Raw genomic sequence first — 19,267 nt, 5'->3', positions numbered from 1 at the left:
ATAGGGAGTGCATTATACTATATGGAGGACTATGGGGAGTGCATTATTCTCTTGGGGGCTGTACAATACTCTGGGGGGTCTGCATTATACTCTGGGGGTGCTGCATAATACTCTGGGGAGTCTGCATTATTCTCTGGGGGTGCTGCATAATACTCTGGGGGGTCTGCATAATAGTCTGGGGTGCGGCATTTTACCCTGGTGGGTCTGCATCATACTATGGGCCGATGCATCATACTATACGATATGTGGCTCTGCATAATATTCTGGGGGACTTGCATTATACTCTATAACACTGCATCATACTCTGGGGAGTGCATTATACTATATGGAGGACTATGGGACACATTATACTATATGGAGGACTATGAGGTGTGCATTATACTATATGGAGGGCTATGGGGAGTGCATTATACTATATGGAGGATTATGGGGAGTGCATTATACTATGTGGAGAACTATGAAGAGTGTATTATACTCTATGGAGGACTACGGGGAGTGCATTATACTATATGGAGGACTATAGGGAGTGCATTATATTATATGGAGGGCTATGGGGAGTGCATTATACTATATGGAGGGCTATGGGGAGTGCATTATACTATATGGGGGACTATGGGGAGTGCATTATACTATATGGAGGATTATGGGGAGTGCATTATACTATGTGGAGAACAGTGAAGAGTGTATTATACTGTATGGAGGACTACGGGGAGTGCATTATACTATATGGAGGACTATAGGGAGTGCATTATACTATATGGAGGACTATGGGGGGTGCATTATACTATATGGAGGACTATGGGGAGTGCATTATACTATATGGAGGGCTATGGGGAGTGCATTATATTACGTTGAGGACTATGGGGAGTGCATTATACTATATGGAGAACTATGGGGTGTGCATTATACTATATGGAGGGTTATGGGGTATGCATTATACTATATGGAAGACTATGGGGAGGTCATTATACTATATAGAGGGCTATGGAGAGTGCATTATACTGTATGGAGGACTATGGGGAGTGTATTATACTTTAATGGAGGACTATGGGGAGTGTATTATACTATATGGAGGATTATGGAGAGTGCATTATACTATATGGAGGGCTATGGGTAGAGCATTATACTATATGGAGGGTTATGGGGTGTGCATTATACTTTATGGAAGACTATGGGGAAGTCATTATACTATATGGAGGACTATGGGGAGTGCATTATACTATATGGAGGACTATGGGGAGTGCATTATACTATATGGACGGCTATGTGGAGTGCATTAAGCTATATGGAGGACTATGTGGAGTGCATTATACTATATGGAGGGCTATGGGGAGTGCATTATGCTATATGGAGGGCTATGGGGAGTGCATTATAGTATATGGAGGGCTATGGGGAGTGCATTATACTGTATGGAGGACTATGGGGAGTGCATTATACTCTATGGAGGACTATGGGGAGTGCATTATACTATATGGAGGAATATGGGGAGTGCATTATACTATGTGGAGAACTATGGGGAGTGCATTATTCTATATGGAGGGCTATGGGGAGTGCATTATACTATATGGAGGATTATGGGGAGTGCATTATACTATATGGACGGCTATGCGGAGTGCATTAAGCTATATGGAGGACTATGGGGAGTGCATTATACTATATGGAGGGCTATGGGGAGTGCATAATACTATATGGAGGGCTATGGGGAGTGCATTATACTATATGGAGGGCTATGGAGAGTGCATTATACTATATGGAGGACTATGGGGAGTGCATTATACTATATGGAGGGCTATGGGGAGTGCATTATACTATATGGAGGGCTATGGGGAGTGCATTATACTATATTGAGGACTATGGGGAGTGCATTATACTATATGGAGGACTGTGAGGAGTGCATTATACTATATGGAGGGCTATGGGGAGTGCATTATACTATATGGAGGACTGTGGGGAGTGCATTATACTATATGGAGGACTATGGGGAGTGCATTATACTATATGGAGGACTGTGGGGAGTGCATTATACTATATGGAGGGCTATGGGGAGTGCATTATACTATATGGAGTGCTATGGGGAGTGCATTATACTATATGGAGGACTATGGGGTGCATTATAGAATATGGAGGACTATGTGGAGTGCATTATACTATATGGAGGACTATGGGGAGTGCATTATACTATATGGGGGACTATGGGGAGTGCATTATACTGTATGCAGAATTATGGGGAGGTCACTATACTATATGGAGGACTGTGGGGAGTGCATTATACTTTATGGAGGACTATGAGGTGTGCTTTATACTATATGGAGGGCTATGGGGAGTGCATTATACTATATGGAGGGTTATGGGGAGTGCATTATACTGTATGGAGGACTATGGGGAGTGCATTATAGTATATGGAGGACTATGGGGAGTGCATTATACTATATGGAGGAGTATGGGGAGTGCATTATACTATATGGAGGGCTATGGGGAGTGCATTATACTATATGGAGGGCTATGGGGAGTGCATTATACTATATGGAGGACTATGGGGAGTGATTTATACTATATGGAGGACTATGGGGTGATTTATACTAAACGAGCAAAATGCTGCCTATTTATTGAGTGATGGGATTGTTTATTCCAGAACAAAAGTCATTGTTCTCAGCAGCACATCGCCCGGTGAAAACTGCAGATGTGCTGCTGATAACATGATGTGTATGGGGACAGACTGATCTATCAGTGATCGTTCTGTCACCATCATTCTTCCTCAGCCGGTGTAAAGAAGCAGGAAACAAGCATCCAATGACTTCAATATTGTCGATCACACTCATTTAGGGGCCTGAATACAAGTCATGTAAATACAACAGAAATTTTTTAGTGTGATGGTGCAATATGTGAGCAATTGGAGCCCTATTTTAAACTTTTGCCCAGGGCCCCACTTTGTCTAAAACCGGCCCTGGGCACACAAGCTGCCTTCAAGATCTAACATACATGGCGTATTTCAATGTCAGACAGAATTCTGATGCTTTGCTTTTCACTGGGTCATAGTTACACAGCACGAAATATACTATAAAGTTGCCAAACGGGCTATATAATACCAGCCATGTATTGACTATGAGGGAAAAATACTTAGTCATAGTTAAAAAGATTTTCATAGTAAAAATAATCAGTTGTGATAGAACTACACTTCTCACTGTGTGCTGTGAGCGCATGCTGGGAGTTGCAGTCTTTCCAAAGCTGGAAACCCAAAAGAGTGCTGTCTGTTACTGTCTGCAGTGCTGTCATTACTTTGACAGTGCTGCAGCCAATCAGTGAACTCAGCAGCTCACTGATTGGCTGCTCAGCTCAGCGGCTCCGCCCAAGTTGACAGAGTCACTGAGTTGATTGGCTGCAGCACTGTCCATGTGATGTCAGCCCTGCAGGCAATAAGAGACATCTGGATCAGTAGCGGATACTCTGCTGGAGGACTGAAGTTTTCCAAAAACCTTTTAAATGATATAAAAACTTAAGTGGCTTTTTTTATTTTAATTTCTATTAATTTTTATTTAAAAATATGTTTTTGCGTTTTGGTTTCAATCATATTTTGGACCTTATTACTTTTACACACTCTTTGTTTCTCTGCACATTGAATGAGTTAACTGAGAAAATATGAGTGAGCTGGTTTAGAGAGCAGGATTTTATTTTTTTTTCTCTTTTATCTGTCTGTTACCGAGCTCCTCTCAGGTGATTTATGACCACATCAAAGTTTGATGTTTTGGGGTCATTCATTAGCACAAAGGAGTTTAGAAAAAGACAGATAAAAAAGGTAAAAACTCCTTTCTAAACCAGCTCACTCACAGATTCTCAGTTAACTCATTATGCTGCCAGCAATAAATTATCTGAGCGGAGCTCAGTAAAAGACATAAAGACTTAAGATCACCCCTTTAAAGAAAGTTAGGATAAACTTTGGAAGTGTTAATAAATATGTCAGTGGATAAAATGTGATCCGAGTATTGCGTCCTCTTACCCCTTTAATAAGTCTGTATCTCTAATGCATTATAGTCATAGCAAACAAACTGTCTGACAGCAGAAAAGTGAGCAGCAGTCATGACATATCATAATAAAATTCCATCATGCATTATTAATCAGATTTTTTATATATACCTTCTAGGAAAACTCACTCTGGAAACTGCAGTTCTTTTATTTTATTAATAAAAATACATTCAAAATTGTGGCGTCATGCCTCAAGATCAATTTTTGGTTGGTGGGGATCTGACAACAGGCACCCCCACCAATCAGAAATTACATCGCTAGGAGGTCACACAAAAAAAAAAAAATAGTCCCCCTTATAAGATAATATCCTACAGACGCATCCCGTATCGGCGCCGGGTCTCCGGTGACAATGTTATGCCATGTGAGCCCTGCAGCCAATCAGTGGCCGCTCTTACTACTTCCGTTTTGTCCCAAAGCATGAACATCAGAATAATGGAAGAAGTGACAGAGCGGAAGCCATTAGTGGCCACTGATTGGCTGCAGGGCTCACGTGACATAACATTGTCACCGGAGACCCCAGAGACCCTGCGCCGGAACGGGATGTGTCTATAGGATATATCTTATAAGGGGGACTTTTTTTTTTAGCATAACAATGTCACCGGAGACCCTGCGCCGGTACAGGATGTGTCTATAGGATATATCTTATAAGGGGGACTTTTTTTTTTAGCATAACAATGTCACCGGAGACCCTGCGCCGGTACAGGATGTGTCTATAGGATATATCTTATAAGGAGGCCTTTTTTTTTTTTTTTTTATAGCATAATAATGTCACCGGAGACCCTGCGCCGGTACGGGCTGTGTCTATAGGATATATCTTATAAGGGGGACTTTTTTATTTTTTAGCATAACAATGTCACCGGAGTCCCGATGCCAGTATGGGATGTGTCTATAGGATATTATTATCTTACAAGGGGGACTATATATTTTTTTGGCATAACATTGTTTCCGGAGACCCGGCGCCGGTTCAGTATGTGTGTATATGATATTATCTTATGAGGGGGAAGACTATATTTTTTTGAAAAAGGGGTTATCCAGGTAGTGGACTACCCCCTTAATGTCAAGATTTGGGGAACCATTCTCGAGATAGATGCGGGCCCTACATTTATCACATATCCTATCCTACGGGACCACCATCTAATCGAGGGGTTCCCCCATTCAGAAATGTCATCTATTAACCAGAATGGCTGGAGAGGTGGATCTAGAGAATCCCACCATGTAATGCTTCATTTATCCTGTAGGGGCGCTGCAGGGAAATTCAATACTTGCTGCAAGGTTGCCTCTGATCTGCGCCTATAGATCATTGTAGTTCCTGAACCAGAAGGCTCAGGATGAACTAATTGACTGGATCCTTGTAACTATGCCTGGAGTTTTGGGACATTAGTACGATGTGTAAAGTAATGCCGACTCTGGAGCATCTAGAACTTTTTCTCCAGTTCCCTCGTCCTCCCTCCCATCACGTAGTGGTAATGAATGGGCTCTTTAAACTTCTCGTAGAAGTGAGTGAAGTCTGGAGGGAGGAGTCCTCGTGTCCAACAAAGGAAAAGGGGGGGGTTAAAAAAAAAAAAGCATAAAAGAGGTGGGAGGAAAATAAACATTTATAGCAGCAGCTCCCGCCATTCATCCCATTGAATGAAACTTTTGTCACAACTGTCAGCGTGACTGCGGAGTATGGAAACTGTCCAGTGTGACTCTGCGCTCTCGTACGTGGTGCTCAGCGCTCTCTTCAGCGGATTAGTCGCTCGCAAATTAATTAGGAACAAGGTGAAAATAGAGAATGTGGCGGTGTCCTGCCTGTTGTCCCTGCTCCTGCTGGAGATCTTCTGCTGCTGCGTCTTCTGCAGCCACCTGGGTCTCCTCCTCTTCGTGGCGGCATGTGCCCTCTATTACGTCTCCATACCTGTGCGGAGGATGCTGACGGCTCAGGGCAAGACCGTGCTCATCACAGGTAAGACAGCTTCCAGCAGACACGTCTCCTACCGCCATTATTCACTCATCCATTTAGGAATTGCATGAATAGCAATTGCATTAAAAAAAATTGGGAATTGAAAAAAAAAAAATGTCTAATTCGCACTGATACATTAAGAAACTCGATGGTAGACGCTTTAAAAGTAAATTACGGAATTGCATCAATAGCAAATCCTTTTATGGAACTTAAACGGATATTTTAGGGAATTGCATAATAAGCGATTTTCTCTGTTAAACCTTGTCTGCAAAAACGTGATCTATTCGGAAACTGCATCAATAGCAATTGCTAATATATTTGGGATGAGCATAAATGCTTGACAAGAACTGCATAAATAGCAATTGCTCATATATTTGGGATTTGCATAATTATTTGATAAGAACTGCATAAATAGCAATTGCTCATATATTTAGGATTTGCATAATTATTTGATAAGAACTGCATAAATAGCAATTGCTCATATATTTAGGATTTGCATAATTATTTGATAAGAACTGCATAAATAGCAATTGCTCATATATTTGGGATTTGCATAAATAGCAATACCCTTTGGTAAACCTAAACTGGTACTGTACTTTAATGATTGGATAGATACCAAATCCCTTCATGGGGATGAATGATAAATTAGAGAAATGCATAAATAGCAATTCCCCTGTTATAGTAGGGAATTGCATAAATATCACATCCTTTTTGAGAGATTAGGAAACTGCTCCAATGGCAATTGCTTTATAAGATATAATAGGATGCTGCATTCATATTAAATCCTTCTAAGGGGCCAAGACTGACAAATTAGACAACTGCATAAATAGCAATTCCCTTTGTCGAAACGTCATTGATCTAATAGGGAATTGCATGAATATTAAATATATATGAATATATGAATCATTTTCCTTCCAGAGATCCCCAGACATTTCAGAAAAGTAATTGTAAGGGACAGACTTGGGATATGTTCACACGTCAGATATTTCTGCAGCAGAAACGTTTCTCTTGGCAGGAAAAACGCAACTGAAAATACACATTTTTGTCGCATATTTAATGCATTTTTTTTATGTGTTTTTCCCCCCATTTATTTGAATGAGAGAAAAATGCTGAAATAATTCAGAAATGTCAATCGCTTTTCTAGGACAGTAAAACGTTTTTTTTTGGGGGGTGTTTTTGCAGCCAAAACGCAGTGTGTGAACAAGCCTGCAGGGTATGTTTACGCGTGATGTTTTTTGCAGCATTTTTTTTTCCTGCGGCATTAATATTCTTTTCAGTACCAGTATTGTGAATAAGATTTCAAAAATCTCCTGCACACACTTGTTTTTTTTGTTTCCTTGCGATTTTGAGCTGCTGGGCGTTTTTTTTTTTGTCAATTTTTTCAGTGTTTTGCAGCATTTTTCACCCATTTAAATTAATGTAAAAAAAAATGCTGCAAATACGCGAGCATTTCGGTGCAGAAAAGAAACGCAGCATGTGAACATACTCTTAGGATATTTTGGTTTCATAGATGAGATTTGTTGACTTCTTTAGGCGCATGGATCCAAGAATCTGCCGCGTCTAGAACCTTGAGGACATCTTATGTAGACATCTGAGCTCCTTGATAGTATTTATGCCAAGTCATGGATGGTCTTAGAAGAACCAGTTTTTGCAAAAAAAAAAAAACCCTAAAAAAAACATTTTGCTTTCGGGTGGATAAGTGCTAGAAGATAAAGGATTGTCACGGACAAATGTCAGCAAAAAATCTGTTATCAGCTGGGACCTCCTGAGAGTTCACGGAAAGCCTTCTTACTTATTGTTACTTCAGTCCCTTTTTTTGGGGGGGAGAATGTCTTGAAGTTATGGAAGATGCTGGTGGGGAATCGAGGAGAAGAATTCTATTCAACCAGTAACGAAGTCTGAACATAGCCAAGAAACCTCTATTATTATTATTATTATTATTATTTATTATTATCGGAGTTGGCTTGGACCACCGGAGGACGCTCTGCTGGACCCAGCTTCCGACTTAGTATTTATCCCCAAAAGTCCAGCAGGAGACAACCAATTTCTAGAATTTATTTCCTATGGGATGAATCACAAATAACCTACTATACCTTAAAGACGATCAATATGTCAATGGTACCAGTTATGGAGATGCGCATGCTCTTCATAGATGGAGAGTCGATCACAGGATCATTTTCTCTGGATGGCAATGGAGTAATTGTAGGAAAAAGAGGCTCAGTCTTTAAAGGGTTTGTCCAGGCTTCGGGCTCAACTCTGCAGTCACTCTATGTGACTACAGACTTGTGAATCCTCACAGTGTGCACAGTGCGTGCTGTCATGACTCTCCGGCTCCGGGAGCATACTTCCTGCCACATTCCTACTAGACGTGTCCAGCCTCACTCAATTCACTTGTAATGAGCAAGGCTGCGCACGTCTAGTCGGCATGTCACACTCCCCGCTCCGGAGAATCCTGACAGTGCACACACTGCACATTGTGAGGATTCGCAAGTTTGAAGTCATAGAGTTACTGCTTTCTTGAACCCCAAGCATGGACAACCCCTTTAACCCCGACATATGACGTTCTGGTACATCATATGCCGGTTACATGACTTTAATGCAGGCTCGCACACCGAGCAGATGGTGGCTGATTTTTGTTGCATCTGTAAAAGTCCGATCTATTAAAATATAAAATAAATTAATCCGATCGGTAAACGGCATGAAGAGAAAAGGATTAGAAAGGCCAAAATTACGTTTTTTGGCCCCAACAACATTGCAATAAAATGGAATAAGAGGCAATCAAAACATCATATCTACCCCAAATTGGTATCAATAAAAACGTCATCTCGGCACGCAAAAAATAAGCCGTCACCCAACCCCATATCCCAAAAAACGAAAAACGTTATGGGCCTCGGAAAATTGTGACAAAAGCAAACATTTTTTTTTTTTTACAAATTTCCTCAAAAAATCGTACTGACCTGGGAAATCATATTACCAGGTCATTTTTACCATTTAGTGAATATGAAAAATTTTTAAAAATTGTGGAATTGCACTTTTTTTTTGCAACTTCAACGCACTTGAAATTTTTTTTCCTGTTTTTTCAAAAGGACAGCTCATCCCGCAAAAAACAAGCCCTCACACGGTTCTCGATGGACCCCGTTGAATCACGATGGAGAGCGTCAAGATTCACTTTTTGATAAAATCGGACTAAATTGCCTGAGGAAGATGTAGATTTAAGTCCCCCCTCCCTAAAAATTTTAAAGTGCTGCGGAATATGTTGGCGCTATAAAAATAAAAATTATTATTATTATAGTGCATAAAATATTAATAAAAATGGAATTTATAGATTCTATCAACCTGTTTCTTAGTTATATCTCTGCCTGGGAAAGCTGCCATGTATCACTATGAGAATTTGCAATTTAGATGTCTAGAAAAATTGTTAATAAAGCCCCTAAAGGACCTATTGGTTGTATAAAAAATAATATATGGCTGAATAAAATAATACTTGGGAATGTCTTCAGTAGTTTTATTTTTTTTTTTATTAAAAGCTCGTAAATCATAATCCGTCAATAGCTGATTTTTCCTGAATTTCAGGGTAATCCCGATATTTGTATTAACATGAACATTTGCATTTCCCCTCATAAATAAGTGGAGCCAGGGGATCTGTCTGCGAGTTATACGTTTCTCGTCTGCTGATCTCGAGTTATTTGATTAACAGTGAGAGGGATTACCGGAGTGTCGGCATTAAATTACACCGCTTAACTGAACATGGCTCGTATCACGGCTGCCAGACTACTTGTGTTACGGAATTTAACTGTAGGTTTGCTACTATCTCACTAACAGTTTTGCAAAAAGATCTAAGTTTATCTTCCCTGGTCGTTTTGCATTGACCTCAAGACAGGACATGACTTTAAATCTGCATTGTCCCGAAGAGGGAGATTTACTGGGGAAGTGTCAGGGTTGACAGACAGTCATACGGTGTCCGGCTGTAGAAGGTCACTGCGTTTAGCCTTATAAACATCTCCCTGATCCTTTTATGATTCCTCTCTCTTTAGGACCCAGCAGTGATCCTCACCTTGGTTGGGGATTATACCTTTCCCTTTAGGACCCTGCGTTATCCTCACCTTTCTGCTGTTAATCAGCACTTCCTTTCTGTTTCCTCAAATACGCTCAGATCCTCAGAGAGTTGCTGGTGATAGCGTGTTATACCTATTCAGGCCTGGGATTATAGTAGTCGACTAGAATTACCTTGGAGTTTCTTTGTGGCTAGTTGCTGAGCTTTCTTTTGTGTCATCTTGGAGCTAAGTGTATTCCCTTTTTTGTTTCCCCTGTGTGCTCTTTAGTTTTTAGTGGGGCTGACTTAGTGCTCACTCCTCCCACTCCTTTCCTAGGGCCTAGCCTTAGGGTCTTCTAGAGCTAGGTATCCTGCTCGGCGATAGGTGCAGAACTTATTTAGGGTCGATAGGGGAGTTAGGGTTTGTCTGTAGTTCTGTTTAGGGGTCTCCATTCTCCCCTTCCCAAGATTTAGGGCTCCCTTCCTTTTCCTATCGTTATACGCTGGGTTCTCCCCATTCCTTGCGTGACAGGAAGAGGCGTCAAGCCTGAGATTCATTTATGCAGAGGAGGAGAACTGCCTTCCCAGCCATCTCATCAAAGCAGCTATCGTAGACACTCTGTCTCCAGTGTCCAGTGATGAATATTGGGGTTTGCATGAGCCGATATTTCTGGGAGATATATTTTCAGCATCGTTGCGAGGGGACGAACAGAACACATTCATTCACATCACTGTAAGGTCATTCTAACCCCTCCAACTTAATAACGGTCCGATGGATTATGTGATATAGGCCATGTTTGATCTCTATGTAAAGGTAAAATCGCGATAAGAAACATGATGACAATATCTACCACCTGGGGCCTCCAGGGTCGAAGATATTCTGTAACTTGGGGATCTCATAAAATTCTAACAGACCTAGCATATCCCACAATCAGCCCCTACATGAGGCCATCAAGTGGAGTTATGTGGGCATAACCTTGAGCTAATAAAAAGCAGTGTTTGGGTTTGGGTCATTGTTCATTCTGGAAGTCATAGTTCGCTGTGAGAGTGATCCATTTTCCCAATCAGAGTGCTTCCCTCCACTAAGCTCGGAGCCATTTCCGTGACATCAGGTTTAGTAATTTTCTTTCTTTATTCCTTTTTATCCTATGTAATTGTATATTTTTTTATAAACACTGCCTACCTTTCTGGATTAAATCTATAAAATTGAATAGATCTGTTCCTCTTGCTCTGTAAACCGCATGTCACGCTGGGTATGGGGAGAACCCAGCGTATAACAACAGTAAAAGTGAAGGGTGCCCGACAAGTAGGGAAAAGGGGAGTGGAGACCCCTAAACAGCTCAAACATAACCCTGACTCCCCTATGGACCCTATGTAGGTTCTGCACCTATCGCTGAGCAGGAAACCTGGCCCTAGCTGACCCTAAAGCTACGCCCTATGTAGGGAGGAGGAGTGAGCAATAGTCAGCCCCGCTGCAAACTAAAGTACACACAAAGGAAGCAAACAAGGAAATACACTTAGTTTTAAGATGACACCGGAAAGAACATGACAACAATCCATGAAAGAACTCCAAGGAGATTCTAGCCGACTACTAGAATTCCAGGCCTGAATAGAAGAACATTGTATCACCAGCAACTCTTTGGAGAAACTGAGGGCGTGGTAATTAGCAGCAGAAAGTGAGGAACACCGCTGGGTACTAAAGGTATAATCCCCAAGCAAGGTGAGGATCACCGCTGGGTCCTAGAGAGAGAGGGATCATGAAAGGATCAGGAAAATGTTTGCAAGGCCAAACGCAGTGACCTTCTACAGCCGGACCCGTATGACTGTCAAAAATGACACATCCGTGACACCGCACCCATAAAGCCATACACTACCTGTAACGAGTGTCCAATTGGACTACATAAATGATTGGTGGTGGCAGCTAGTAGTGGTTCAGTTCTTTTTGTTATTGTGGAGTTGGCAGTGACCATGCCGGGGTATATATATATTCCATGCGTTGGAATCGGAGGTGTATATACCATACGCTCACTGTGAGCTCCTCAATAACCGGCCTATTAGTGGGAGCAGCCGCAGCCTCGTCCCTCACTTATCAGTCAATTGCGTAATTGTCCTGACGATTGAAGGCAGCGGAGTTGCATTCCCCTGACAAACTGGTGACAGTGGTGGGATCTGCGTGACCCCCCCCCCCCCTGTCTGTTATCCGTGACACAGGACTATATTAATTTTTTACAGCTGTCGGTCAGCATGATGTCGGCAGTCGCGGCCTGTCGACAGAGCAGCTCTGTTGACGTGGAGCAGTTGAATCACAAGCAGGAGCAATCAGTGACTGCTCTGAGTAGAAGAGAAAGGTAGTTAACTAGTTTTTTGGCTCATAGTAAAAAAAATAATTTAGACCTGGACAACCTCTTTAAGCTTTCTCTCTAGTAAAACCAAACTGGAAACATTGCCCTTACCAGCCAAAGCCATCGGTACGCAGATGTTTCCAAATTCTTGATCCAAGGAACCATTGCCGAGAGATCATTTGCCCAACCGCTATCCTTCCTGATTCCCCCATACTTGTACATATGAACAGTCGGCCAAGGAGCGGCTTATTTACCGGGAGGACAAAAAGGATCGACTGTTTCAATTAAAACCACCAGATCCTTCTCTTACCTGACATGATGTGTCGGGGAAAAGTCAGGACATATAATTGTCAACAAATCCTGCCGAAATCGGCAAGTTTGGCCAACGATAATCTTTTGTGTGAGGGCTTTTAGACTTCCTTTACCAGTTGGATCTCCGTTTGGAGATGGTAGGAGACAGGTTTCTCTATGATTAAGCTCACCCGCTGACATGGATCCTCTAAGCTTCAGGTCTGGGTGGGAACAAAGACCCCGGGCGTTGGTGCAGCAAACAGCGAGGACTTGGCGCACTCAGGAATCATGAGATCAGGAGGACGGATGCAGCGGAATCCAGAAAGAATGGAAGTGGAGCGCAACAAACCAAAGGCTTCAGACTCAATCGTAAATGAACTATTGTTTCAATCAGGTTTTTATGTTAAACATTTTTGTTTTTTCTTTGTTTATTTTCAAAGCAATATCTGTATAAAAAAATAAGAAATCTTTTTATTTTCAAAAAGGCCTATACTAGACTCAATCCACCATTCACAATAGGTGATATCACAGCTCACCTCCTCCTCCTGTACAATGACTGATAACACCTCTATATACAGTAGATATCACAGGATCCACCATTCACAATAGGTGATGTCACAGCTCACTTCCTCCTCCTGTACAATGACTGATAACACCTCTATATACAGTAGATAACACAGGATCCACCAGTCACAATAGGTGATGTCACAGCTCACCTCCTTCTCCTCCTGTACAATGACGGATAACACCTCTATATACAGTAGATAACACCGGATCCACCATTCACAATAGGTGATGTCACAGCTCACCTCCTCCTCCTCCTGTACAATGACTGATAACACCTCTATATACAGTAGATAACACAGGATCCACAATTCACAATAGGTGATGTCACAGCTCACCTCCTCCTCCTGTACAATGACTGATAACACCTCTATATACAGTAGATAACACAAGATCCACCATTCACAATAGATGATATCACAGCTCACCTCCTCTTCCTCCTGTACAATGACTGATAACACCTCTATATACAGTAGATAACACAGGATCCACCATTCACAATAGGTGATATCATAGCTCACCTCCTCCTCCTGTACAATGTCATTATAACACCTCTATATACAGTATATAACACAGGATCCACCATTCACAATAGGTGATATCACAGCTCACCTCCTCCTCCTGTACAATGACTGATAACACCTCTATATACAGTAGATAACACAGGATCCACCATTCACAATAGGTGATGTCACAGCTCACCTCCTCCCCCTCCTGTACAATGACTGATAACACCTCTATATACAGTAGATATCACAGTATCCACCATTCACAATAGGTGATGTCACAGCTCACCTCCTCCCCCCTCCTGTGTGTGTGACAACTATGTTACATGAAATGGTATCTATATTGGTTGCCACCGATAATCGAGAATTGATCTGAACGTGTCACAGAAGAGAGTGAGTTGGACACTTGTATCCATGAGATTTTGGGAGGGAGGGGCTGGTAGTGCACTTTAAGGGTTAAAAAAAATAGGTGCAATTTTTTGGTACGGAGAGAGACGGTGTCCGGCTGGGAGTATATCTTTTTACAGACCATATTTAGATGCCTCAGCGTTCCTACATGCCCGATTCTCCTTGCCACAGGCCGCCAATGACTCCCAAATACAGAGATTGTTCATAAATCCCAGGTAAAGTCTATAAAAACCAATGTTCCCATGCGCCATAACTAAAGGAAATTGTATTTCTCTTTAATGTACTTTTGAAAGTTCCACCAGCTAAACCATTACATCAAATCGTCCTTTGCTATTTGAATATGCTAGTCCTTTGCTATAACACTTCCTCTGCCGCCCGGCCGCTCTCCTTTAATGATCTATTATATAAAAAACACATTCATAGTTTTTATATTTAAAAAAAAAAAAGTTAAACAACAAAAGGGCAAAATTGTAAAGAGAAGGAAAAGTTTCTAGGTCAGGAGCCTGTTAGCGGCGAAGGGGAACTTTGCTGTTACAAAAATTCTGACGTTTTTCAAAGTTTGAAAAACTTTTTTGCTGAAATTTCTCAAACAATTGGAAAGTTGTGTAGCTAAACCTCACACAACGGGGAATATTTTTGAAAAATTTAAAGGTCAGCTGGTCAGCTGACACCAATAAATATGTAGACGGATCTGCCACTCGGGGTGGGGTGCTCCAGGAAATCTGGAAAGCAACCTCTTGGTTATTTTCTGAAGTTACACACCCTTTAAGGGAATCTGTCAGTAAGATCTACCCTCCTAAGTTGTCTATATGGATGTGAACGTAGGTCATAGGAAATGGAATAAAATTATACTTTGATATCTGCGATCCATTGTTTCATTCCAGAGAGATCCACATTTTTCTTAATATGTACAGTGGGTACGGAAAGTATTCAGACCCCTTTAAATGTTTCATTCTTTGTTTCATTGCAGCCATTTGGTAAATTCTAAAAAGTTCTTTTTTTTTTCTCATTAAAAAGTACCCTCTGCACTCCATCTAAGCTGAAAAAAACAGAAATTAGAAATTGTTTACTAAGTACCCTATGATATTTATATACACTTTTGTTTTTAACTTACTTTCTACATCTTAGGTATTGTCTGTTTAGTGGCCAGTGTGAACATGCTCTTATACGTTGCATGCATACCAACTTATACTCCGGCTCATATCTTTGGACTTGGTTTAAGAGTTACAAAAAATAGCCAAAGACTCAAATATTTTCAGAACTTTTGTAAATGTGAATGGAAAGAGAAGTCCTATTTTTTTCATACATATATGGCATTTTCAGTGGATATTCTTTAAATGTGTAAGATGGATGGGGGACATAGATATAAATAAGATATATCCTATTCGAGAGACCAGTCTATCTCCTGCATTAAAGTATGTGGTTGACTGCACCTCATCCCATATGTTAGACACATAGGAGGACTATAAATTACACACAGTCCCATCTGGAGAACTTAGACATTTGCGACCTGCCAGTGATAGTTTAATTTGATAGAGAACGTCTTTAAAGCTGGGTCCATTAATCTTTCCATAAATCATCCTTATTTTATTTACCACCGGAGACCCGCGGCTGCGGAGAGATTTACAAACCATTTGCTCTTTGATTGAACTAGTCATATGGGGAGGGGGAAGTTTGGCTGCCATGATTGTTTTAGTCCAAAAAAATCCAGGAAAAAGTCCAATATATCTAAACAATCAGAACCTTCACTAAACCAAGACCTCCATATCAGTAATCCCCGGCGACCCCTCTAACAATGAATGGAGCGGTAGGGCGCATGAACGAGCCCTGGTTCTCAGAATCAGCGGGGACCATGGTGGTAAGAACACCAGAGATCGGAAAGTTATCCTCTATCCTTTGGTAAAAAAGATTATACTTTTTTTTAGTAGAGATCCAACGTGCCAGCTATGAGAAAATTGTGTAGAAGCCATATGCAAATTAGGCACTGGGGGCGTGTCAGTGCACTAGGACAGCTTATTTTAAGTGCATTGACACGCCCAGTGCACTTCCGGCCTGATTTGCATATGGATTCTACCCTAGATTTCTAATGCCTGGTACATCAGATCTCTACAAAAAAAGGCATATTTTTTATTGGGGGACAGGCTTACAGATTTAATGTGCTGCTGTTTCCCTGAGCCTGTCTTGTAATGCTACAGATTTTCCGACTTCATGTGATGTCCCTTTAAATGACTACCAGAAAAGCAATACAAGAGTGATGAGCACACCCATAAAAGTCAACAAATTTTATTACACAGTATACCAACAACCATAAAAAACATAAAAAAATATCAAGACACACAATATAATGCGCTAGATACAGTGATAAAGGGCACAGTGCAAAAGGGATCTAAGCAATAGGTGGACAGCGCTGGTAAATGTCAGAGGTAAGGACTCAGGATGCCATACACAAAACAACAGCTACAAGGAGCCTAAGGAAACAAAATAAGGTAAATATCTAATATATATACAGTAATTGTCTTATCCCGTCTGTCTGTCCTTCTGTCCAGGAAATCCGGCCGCAGCCAATCAGCGACGCGGGATTTCTGAAAAAAAAAATGGCGGGCATTAGCGGCTCATCTGCTTCACGGAGGTCAGCGGCGATGCAGCCGGGAGATGAGCGGCACTAGCTGCTCATCTCCCGGCCGCTAGCAGCAGAAGGACCCCGACCGGCAGCGGCACTGACCTCTATACGGCTACCGTCGGGAGATCAGCGGCTAGGACCGCTGATCTCCCGACGGTAAGTGTGAAGGGAGGACCGGGGAGCGGCGCCGCCGGTCGGGATGCTTCTGCTGCTAGCAGCCGCTCATCTCCCGGCTGCTCGCAGCGGAAGTACCCGCACAAGCAGCGCCGCTCCCTGGACCCACACTAATACGACGCTGATTGGTCGCTGCCGACGGCCGCGACCAATCAGCTATATTGGCGCCAAATTTTAACACCGTTGTGCTGATTGGTCGTGGCCGCCGGCGCGATATTGGCGCCAACTTTAAACACCACTCTGCACAGAGGTCAGCGGCGATGCAGCCGAAGTACCCCGTCCGGCGGCGCCGCTAACCTCCATGCGGCTACCATCAAGAGATCAGCGGCAAGTGTGAAGGGAGGACTGGGGAGCGGCGCCGCCGGTTGGGATACTTCTGCTGCGAGCAGCCGGTCATCTCCCGCAGCGCCGCTCCCCGGTCCTCACTGATACAATACAATCGCCGGCCGCGACCAATCAGCGATATTGGCGCCAAATTTAAACACCGCTCTGCTGATAGCGGCCGGTGCTAGAATACCCGATGCGTTTGAATCGGGCCACCATCTAGTCCATATATAAAACCAAGCCCAACCTAAGCCCCTGTGTTAGGTCCGTGGTGATAAAGGTAACCAGTGACCGGGGTACATGTTGCAATTACAGTGACTAGTGTTATAATAAGCAATAGTCACATCAAAAAAAGCAAAGTGAAAAAAGTCCACATAAACCCAACAGATAGTGTACCCAACAGGGAAAAATAATAAGAAAATGATGAGAAGCATAGAATCTAGATCACGTGAAGTAATTATCCCCCTCTACTCCTCCTTGGTCAGACCTCATCTGGAATACTGTGTCCGGTTCTGGGCACCATATCTTAAAAAAGACAAAAAAACTGGACCAAGTTCAGAGAAGAGCGACCAGAATGGTGAGCGGACTGCAAACCATGTCCTATGAGGAATGGTTAAAGGATCTGGGAATGTTTAGCTTGCAAAAAAGAAGACTGAGAGGAGACTTAATAGCTGTCTACAAATATCTGAAGGGCTGTCACACTGTAGAAGGATCATCTTTATTCTCATCTGCACATGGAAACACCAGAAGCAATGGAATGAAACTGAAAGGGAGAAGATACAGAATAGATATTAGAAAAATCTTTTTGACAGTGAGAATGATCAATGAGTGGAACAGGCGGCCACGAGAGCAGGGCCGGCCCGAGAGATTACGGCACCCTAGGCGAAACTATTTTGTTGCGCCCCTACTATTCTTGGCAGTAGATGAAAACTTGGGATATAAATTTAGGAGCAAAATAAACCACAACAACAATGATTAATTAATTCTCTCCTAACTCTTTAATCTTCTGAGAAGTTGTATAGGACAAATATATACAAAGTAATCAATAACACAAAACAAAAACGACCATAGGTATTTAAAATTTTTGTTTCCTTGCCTTTTTTTTTGAAAAGGATGACACTAAGTCACCGAGATTAATTTGTTTAGCAACTTCAGATTCTATCGAAATTGTTGCCAACCCAACCAACCTCTCTTGCGTCATATTTGCCCTTAAATATGTTTTAATTAGCTTTAGTTTTGAGAAGCTTCTCTCTCCTGAGGCCACGGACACAGGCAGAGTCAAAAGAATTCTTAGAGCCACCACCAGGTTGGGGACACTTTATTTCAAGTCAGATTTAAGCAAAAGTTCAAGAATGTCTTTTGGTGATGAATCTTCTGGAACACGTCTTGACATTGCCTGCAGTTCACCACATAGCTCTATGGCATCGATGTCTTTTACTTCGTTGTGTGTAAGAGACTTTTCCAGAGCTTTACACTTATCCAGAACAAATTTGCTTGGTTTTCCCTCAAGTGAACGGATGTGGTACAAAAATCCAAATTTCAGTTCCATTTCTTTCAGCTGAGTGAACCGCTCATCAACTGAATTTATAGCAGTATCTAAGATCGCAAAGTTAAAGTTAATTTGAAACTCTGTTTCTCATCTCTTATGGGCTCGTCTTTCCCTTCATAAGAGAACTGTCTGGTTTTTTTCTTTAAACGTTTTGGCGCAGAACTTGACTCAAAATTAGCTGGTATGCCAAGCTCTTCTGCGATTTCCCTCGCATCAACTAACAGCTTCTCAAACTCTTCATCGCTTCTTAATGATTGCAGATATTTCTTTGTTTTGTCAAGGTGTTGAGAAGCAGCAGCTAAATCGAATTCTTGTGACTGAAGTAACTTACTTGTCAAATTGATTTTGTACAAAATGTTGAACCATACTAGAACAGATGTAACAAAAGAAAAGGTTCCAACTTGTTTAGCAAGACCTTGAACTTCTAGCCGGGAGACATTTCCAGAGCTTCCTGTGAGACTAATATTTTCTGCTATGTCCATTAGGGCATCATG

The 19,267-nt window shown here is 41.9% G+C and overlaps 1 protein-coding gene across 2 annotated transcripts in view; it reads left to right on the top strand.

The window, feature by feature from the left end:
• The window catches only part of HSD17B2 (hydroxysteroid 17-beta dehydrogenase 2), an 87,297-nt gene that overhangs the window by 20,999 nt on the left and 47,031 nt on the right, over positions 1-19,267 (top strand). Inside the window, exon 1 of one of the 2 annotated variants that reach the window (XM_073659783.1) lies at positions 5,622-5,965. The exons of the other annotated variant lie outside the window; for it this stretch is intronic. Coding sequence (XP_073515884.1) covers positions 5,689-5,965 — 277 coding nt within the window. The 5' untranslated portion in view covers positions 5,622-5,688. Of the gene's footprint in view, positions 1-5,621; positions 5,966-19,267 lie in introns of those variants that run through there. 2 annotated transcript variants of the gene reach the window in all.

This window comes from Phyllobates terribilis, unplaced genomic scaffold, assembly GCF_046119375.1.
Source record: "Phyllobates terribilis strain yellow unplaced genomic scaffold, ASM4611937v1 Scaffold_14__1_contigs__length_39327217, whole genome shotgun sequence".
Taxonomy (NCBI): domain Eukaryota; kingdom Metazoa; phylum Chordata; class Amphibia; order Anura; family Dendrobatidae; genus Phyllobates; species Phyllobates terribilis.
This window is presented reverse-complemented; position numbering and strand designations above follow the sequence as displayed.